This window comes from Trichosurus vulpecula, chromosome 2 (genome assembly GCF_011100635.1).
Source record: "Trichosurus vulpecula isolate mTriVul1 chromosome 2, mTriVul1.pri, whole genome shotgun sequence".
NCBI classification, from domain to species: Eukaryota; Metazoa; Chordata; class Mammalia; order Diprotodontia; family Phalangeridae; genus Trichosurus; species Trichosurus vulpecula.
Genome location: NC_050574.1, coordinates 379,160,501 through 379,168,413, shown reverse-complemented (window position 1 = coordinate 379,168,413; position 7,913 = coordinate 379,160,501). Strand labels below are relative to the sequence as shown.

The 7,913-nt window shown below is 36.6% G+C and overlaps 1 protein-coding gene across 4 annotated transcripts in view; it reads right to left on the bottom strand.

The window, feature by feature from the left end:
* Positions 1-2,114: 2,114 nt before the first annotated feature.
* Positions 2,115-7,913, bottom strand: part of AGPAT3 (1-acylglycerol-3-phosphate O-acyltransferase 3) — a 189,195-nt gene continuing 183,396 nt past the window's right edge. For all 4 annotated transcript variants that reach the window (XM_036745906.1, XM_036745907.1, XM_036745905.1 and 1 more), the window contains one exon: positions 2,115-7,612. In XM_036745906.1, the coding sequence (XP_036601801.1) occupies positions 7,524-7,612 (89 nt within the window). In that variant the 3' untranslated portion in view covers positions 2,115-7,523. The remainder of the gene's footprint in view (positions 7,613-7,913) is intronic.

The following is a 7,913-nucleotide window of genomic DNA, read 5'->3' as shown; positions in this document are numbered from 1 at the left end:
TGTGCCCTCCCATTGTGCAGTTTAATCCCACAAAATCATTGATTCACCTGTAGATAAGTTGTGAGGTTTAGTCCATGGTTTCAGACCTGTTCCTCCACCATCACTTCTATATCATTTTGCTCCTATCCCTGTCTCTTTACATACTTTTAGAAAGAAATCCCTTAATAATCACTGTTATTATTGTTTTTAACATCATACGTGTCTTTCTAGGTTTTTCCTTTTTTTTCCCCTGTGGGTAATTTATTTTATTACTTATGCCTTTCTTGGTTGCTATATTTACCTTTCTTATACTTTAGCTGTCTTGAGTGTTAGCAAAGCAAGTAGCTGACTAGGTCTGGTTTTCTCTGTAGAAATTCTTCAAATGCCTCTTTTAAATTGAACATTCATTCTTCTTCATTGATGATTGGGCTCAGGTTTGTAGGGTATGCATATTACCTTGGTTTGCCTCTAAAACACCTTTACTACTTGTAACACATTATTTTTCTACTTCTTTCTGGTGGATGCAGAATAGTCTTGTTATTCAAATTTTCCTTCCTTGATATTTGAAGGTTTTTCTCTTAGTCACTTTCATAATCTGTATTGTGTCTGTTCTCATAGCTCTTATTTCTCTCTTGAACCACTTGGGAACTACAGTTCCATGCTCTCTTGAGAATCCACAGGGTCCTCTGAGACCTCAGGTACTTGATTCATTTTCTTTTGCAATACTTATGGAGTGATGTTTGGGCTAGTGTCGATGATCTGGAGACCATCTTCCCTTCCATTAATAAGATCTTCCTTGCTGGTTTATCTGTCAGAGTTTTTAACTGAACTTTCTCCCCCCTGAGACCTTTGACAATTTCAATCTTTTTTTCCTCTCATATTCCTTTCTTGCTCATTTTCTGAGTTCTTCTTCTTTGATAGCAACTCTCGATGTTGGTCAATGAAAGCAGTCTCAGCCTCCTCCCATGAAAGGGAAATCTCTTTTCATCAGCCTCAGTGTCTGCCCCAAGGGTCTTCTAGGCTTAGTTAGATGCCAATTCCCTTTTCTTCAGGCCTAGTGGAGTCCCTGGCCCCCACATAGGTGCCCTGACCCAATTTTCTCTGTTTCTTAGTTTTCTAGCTGACCATTGCTGTAACATAGCAGGCTGCTGTCACAAAGTAATCTTTGTACTTTCCTGTACCTCTACCTCCTCTGCACAGTGAGTAGAGACAGAATTGAGGATCTTTTTGACGTTTATTGCCTCAGAATAGTGGGATGAGGGCAAGTGGGAACGAGGAGCTGTCAAAAACTGCAGTAGCAGCAAGGCAATTTCCAAGTGGATCTCAGAGCACAAACCTGTAAGTTCTGTTGTACAGTCCTGCCAGAGCATGAGAGCTAATAGGGAAGAGGGTTCTGAGTGTGGAAAGGGTTAGGAAATAGCCCTCTCTGCTGTTTGAGGTAACAAGTTGTAACCTCCTTAAGGTTCTTGTTAATCTAGACTATAGAGATGGCTGTAATTACTTTAACTCTTGCATATAACTTTGCAGAGGTTTGAGAGGTTGTGAGGATTAAAGAAAACGTTTAGTCCACACTGTGACTCTAAAACTCCTTGCCCTGTGCAAATGTGTAAATTGTTCATGTTTGTTGTATTACTGTTTTTTCATAGTAGCTTTCTTAAATAAGTGTGACTACTGCATCATTTGTATTTTGAAAATTCAGTAGTATTGACCACCACCTAAGCAGATTTAAATTTGTAAATGACATTTAACACACGAAAATCCAGACGATAGTTTGGGATATCGGTTTTCAGGATCTATTATGAGCTTTTCCCTTTCAACTGTCTCCTCTATAAATACATTATTGTCCTAAACTACATAAAGCTGTGTAAGTAGCAAAATTTTAAAAATGAGGATCACAAAAAGGACATGTACATATGATACATTTTTACCCTGTATTCAGTGTTATCTCCTTTTTGAACTGCCCAACAGTAAAATTATGGTAGACCAACAATAGCATGAGGAAAAAAACCCACAAAAGTTTGTTAAAAGATTTAGATTAATGGTGTAGCTTTTCCAAAAATAAATATTTTCATTTACAATTATATAACATTTTTTTAGCAATCTTGGTGATAAAAAAATCATTTGAATTCCCTGGCACTTAGGCAAGCAACATTTGATTGTCACAACTTATAATTTTGAGATGCTAAAAGTACTGTAAGGATCAGTGACATTTCTCCATGGCAATAACTGATCCGAGGTCGGTTTAATACAATTTAGTGCATTTCAATACCACATTCATAATTAACCTACCGATTAAACAAATCTTTCTGCAAAAACAAAGAAATTAATAAGTCAGATATGTCAAAAACAAAACAAAATCTGAGTGGAATAGACCTTTACAAGACTGAAGAACATAAACTTTACTTGGGAGGTGTCTGTTTTATCCTGTTCCAATTCCTAATTGACTTTCATTACCCTTTAGGCCTCAACTCCAAAGTGTTCAATATTTTCTTCCCACTACCTGAGCACCTGGTAAGAATCATACCATTTCTCCTTCCAAATTATGCAGAAAAAAAGTGATCTACTTAATTATTTCCAATCTTCTTTCCAAAAAAATCCAAGTTTATAGTTGTGAAAATTTTTTAAAAATAAAAAGTATAATCTTACAAATGTATAATTATCGAGAATCTCCTAGCACAGGGCTTCAGGAACAAAAATTGTATATATTACCACCCTTTTGAGCCCATTATGACAATTTTAACAGATGAAATTGTGACTTCTGTCTCATGGTATAATCTGCCTAAAATTAGAAGTCATGTGTCACAGGGCTGAGGAATTCCACATTATGCCCTGTTCTAAGTCTGAAATGTCATAACCTGAGGGATGATTTGTATGAGATGTTACTGGAGAAGAGGCATGCAATAGACCCAAATATTTGCCACTGTGAGAAAGGGGAAAGAAGGGAATGGAAAATGCTTAATACCTCTTCCTAAGAGCCTTCAAGCCAAGGTTTAGTTCACATGGCAATATTTAGACATAACTTCACACACTCTCTTCAATACTAGTTGGTACCTACCAGAGAAAACCTTCCCCCAAAAATGCTTTAGCTATTTTTGGAAATCCATAGAGTGGATTTATACATCAAGCTGGACAGGTTTATGAATCTAAGCTGGGTTGGAGAGGATAAATTTTGACCTGTCTCAACTGGAAACATGAAAGAGTATTTAAAAAAAAGTTCTTAGCTTGCCAATTCCTCAATCTAGTTGGCAGTAATAGACTTGTAACCTCTCTTATACTTTGGTACTGTTATTTAACTTTTCATGTATTTGTGCCACATCTTCCCAACTAGATTACAAGTATTTTAAGGGAAATGACCACATCTTATACATATTTCTTTTTATCTCCTCAAGCACCTAAAATACTGCCTGGCACAAAGCAGGGAAGCTCTCGTTAAATACATAACTGATAGTCTAATTTTTTACTAACATTGCAAACTGAAGACATTTGGCTTTGTTTTGAGCCTTTCTCAAGGTTATCTCTCAGGAAAAGAGAGGCTTAAAAAGATAGCATTCTCAACCTCATGACAATGCTTTCCTATGGAAACATTCCTCTTTCTGTAACAGCTAAGCTACATTGCCACAAAATTTCTTCATTCATCTATACTGCCTCCAGTTCTTGCTACATGTAGCAACAACAAAAAGAATTGTCCAAAGAATTCAGACAAAATTTGCAGATGTCTGTAGTACCAACAACAAAAGCATATTGTTATAACAGGTAACTTGGAAAGCTCCTGAAATCCAGCTGAGGTAAATCCAAATGGAATGGTCTTCAAACACTACCACCAGCAAACTGAGCACACAATGACCTTATGGCACCACTGTGTAAAGAATAATGTCCATATACTTCAACATGGTATAGTGAGAAAAACACTGGGCTGAGACTTGGGAAAACCAGGTTTTGAATCTGGCTGTGTTAACTTACTCGCTGTGTGGCTGTGGGTGGGCATTTCACTTTCTTGGGTCTTAGTTTCCTCACCTGTTAAAGGGTTTGGGCAAGACAATATCTCTGGTGATAACACTGTGTAACTGTGACCTTGTGGAAGTCAGGCAGGGAGAGAGAACTGGAGCAAAGGTAACAGGAAGCCTCTGAGATGAGCTAGAGAAAAACAAAGGACAGGCTAGACCTGCGTTCTCTGAGCTGGCACACGTGCGAGCCACAGTGACTAAACGATGTACAAACATCAACTATTCAATAAACTCTAGGATACCAGTCGAGTATCCTAATTGCAGAGCTCTTTGTTTTTGTCCTCTAATTAGCCAGGTGCCTAGTTTGGCCATAGAAGATGATACAGGCCACTGATCCTCAGAGATGTGTTTGTGCTCTGATCATCAGAGAGGCAGCTCAGAGAGTTTTCAGATTCAAGTCCTGATTCTTGCCTGAAACTGTGAGCACAAAACTGTGGAAACTCTGGAGAAGCCCTCCTGTACACTAGGGGTTCTTACCATTTTTATGTCATGGACCTCTTCTCAGAATAATGTTTTTGTGTATAAAATAAAAGATTACAAAGGAAAACTAATCATATTGAAATACAGTAATCAATTTTTTTTAAACAGGCTCGTGGGCCCTAGGTTAAGGACCTTTGTTCTAGACACACAGGTAAAGACCAAATCTTCATATAAACACAATCAATAATCACTGAAGTTTTAGGAGTAGAAATATAAAGAAATCAGGAGAAGGAAAGAAGTAGGATATTGGAGCTGCCTCATTGTCCTAACAATGATTAATTTTATTTTAAAACTATGCAAAATAAACCCTGAAAACCCATGGATGAAAAGTAAAGACTAAAAAAAATAGTTCGTGATATTGTTTATTATTGCTTTTAGAGGGCTTGGTAGTCCAATATACAAGCCATGTTTTATTAAATAAGAATAGTCTAAGATATAAAAATCTATGCCCATTGTTTCAGTTGTCAATCCAAGCTCCTAATCTTCATTATTCATTTACTGAATCATTGTCAATTTACACATAGCATTTTAATGTAAAAGGGAAAAAACATCTATCTGGGAAATAAGAAATGTCAATTAAATAGAAAATATACCATGTTGCTTTTTCCCTCGTGTAATAAATTCTGCATGGTTGTACTTTTTAATCTTATCTCTTTCTTTAAAACTTTCCAGATATGACTATTTAGAAGGGTAAAATTAGCAAATGATAATATAAAGATCTTAAATACATTCACACAGAAACAGTGTATCATGAAAAGAAGATCTAAAAAATTAAAAATAGTCTCTATTTATTCACAGTACTATATTGCCAGTTTAGTTGGGAGGAAAAATAAGAGAGAAATAGACTAAGGTAGTGGAACACAGAAGAAAAAGAGTTCATTTTTCCCCCTTCACCTCAACAAAAAATTTGTTCCAAAAAACCCCCAGCTTGTGAATAAGATTAAAACGTAGTTCGTAAGCAACCTTTACTACACCTGCCTCCTTCCATTGAAGTTACCAAGAAAATATAAATAGGTTTAATATCTTCTTCATAAAGAAAATATATGACCTCACTAACATCTTTCTAACACACAGCATTGGCCAATACATAATTGTTTTGATCAGTTTGCTTTAATTTTCCCCCTCCCTCTACCTTCTGCTTTCCCAGAAAATTCAATCCATTTTGAATTCTGGTTTGAAGATATCAAAACAAACACCTTTTTTTTTCTTAGAAGGTGACAGAGAATGTTAACAATATCTACATTGGAACTGAAAAGGTGACTAGAAATTATGAGAGGAATGATGAAGAAAGGAAAGACTGGTAACACAGTGCTCAGCTGGGGAGGAATGGATTAGCTGGAAGAGTGAGACACACTTATTCTGAGATAATCTCTCTCCTGCCACCTCCATGGGCTGGGTGGTAAAATCAGCAACTCCAATGAGGAACAGTTTACCCAGAGACCTAAAATCTTTACCTAATGCCACAAGTTAAAGTAAATGCTTTGAAATATGACTTGGGATTTTACAGAAAAAAGTAAAATGTTTCACTATTATCCTTCAAACCCAATTAGAACATAAAGGATTCCAATTTTTATGCAGCTGAGATAAAGGTTTAACTTGGGTTTAGACACAATTTCTTCAATGCTACAAAGCAATTTGCATCTGTTCACTCATAGTGTGTTAATAACTACCCTACCTAAATACAACGAGGGGCTGCCTTCAGGAACATAACAGGTCTTACCTGTTTGGGGCATGGATGAAGCGAAAGAATAAATTTTAAAAACCAAATTCTTTGCCTTCTATTTTCAGCAATAAATCAAAATTCATATACATTTTCATTTGTTACATATGTTAAAAGCAAAAACCTTGGGGAAAAAACCAAACCAGTCTTTAGTATCTCCATCTTCCTCTGACAGAAAGGGTTCAGCGGTGACCCAACTACTGAAAGGGCATCCTACAGATTTGATCAAAGGAACAAAGAATGCCTCCATTGCACGTAATAGAAAATCTCTGGAGATGTGCTATTCCTTAGACTTCACAACATATAGGAAAAGTAAATAAGGTGCTTTTTGATGCTGGCTGATTGATAAAGGAAATCCATGCGATGTAGCTACTACTGGATACAACGGTAGAGAAAAGGGGGATTCTAGTAGTAACAGAGAAATGGGGAAAAAGGGCTGCAAAACTACTGAGTAAATAATTTTATAGATATAGTTCCCAAGGTCACCTTGCTTCAAAAACACCATTATCTATGGCATAAGTATTTAGAAAATGCATTTCTGCACTTAGAAAATGGGGCAAACATTAGCTCTAGAAAATAAAGGCATTAAACTAAGACAAGTGGAAAGAAAGATTCTACTCCATTTCAATCCATCAATATGTGCTTATGATTAGGAGAGATATTTCTTCATAGGTGCCTTCCATAGTATAGAAGCTACCAAGTACTGCCTGAAAATCAGAGCAGAAGAGGCCGGGTACTCTGTTCCCAAGACCCTTTATTCAAAACGCCACTAGAGGGATAGCTGTTAATTCATTTAAAGAAGTACTTTTTTTCCCCCTCTGGGGAAAAGCTTGTTGAGTATCGAAGGAGGAATAGAGAGCAGGAAAACTTGCTGGGATGCTGCCGCCCAACCCCCACCCCCAGCCCTTTCTTTCTTTTTTCTTTAAAGAATTACATTAGCTGAGAAAGCATCCAACAAACTTTCTCCTGTAAGCACAGGCTTGTTAAAAAAAAACACATATTTGAGAGATCGGTCATTTGGAGAATTCAAATCCCCCGACGTCACCCTTTCCCATCAACAAAGCAAAATATTACCAGTTTTTTAAGCCCAGATTTTCTTCCAGAGTTTGAATTACACTGAGATCCTTACACTGTGAACACAGGTAGAAAGTTGATGTTCTTCTTCTGTCAATCTTTGCAATTTCTTTACTCTTGGCTCAAGTTTTATTTATTAATATTAGTCACCAGTTAATAAGAAAAAAGATAGTTTCTAAGTGTTTTTTTTTCTGTTGTTTTGTTTTTAATTAAGTTAATTTGATACCACACCATCTGGTTACACATGTTCAATCTGTAGCGATTAATTATTCCTTTTTCTTGAATTCTTGGTTTCCGTAGCTAGAACCTTTCTCTATTTCAGTTACTCCTATCAGTCTACGGACTCCAAAGGAAGCTAAAAAAAAGAAAAGAAAAGAAAAGAAAAAAGGAAACAAATCAGATTACTTTGTCCCATATTGTCCAACACTCATGTATGTTAATAAGGCAACAAACTCATTCATGAGCGACCACAAAGCAATCCCTGGACTTAGGCCTGTAATTTCACTTGATTTCTATTAAAAGAATGGACAGAGCAAAAAGATCATGGTCCTGAAACATATGGTCCAATAGAACTGTCAGACACATCAGCGAGCAGTTTTCATGGCTGACCAAGTTTAGTAAGGTGTCCCCCATATTCTTCCCTCCCTAGCTTCCTG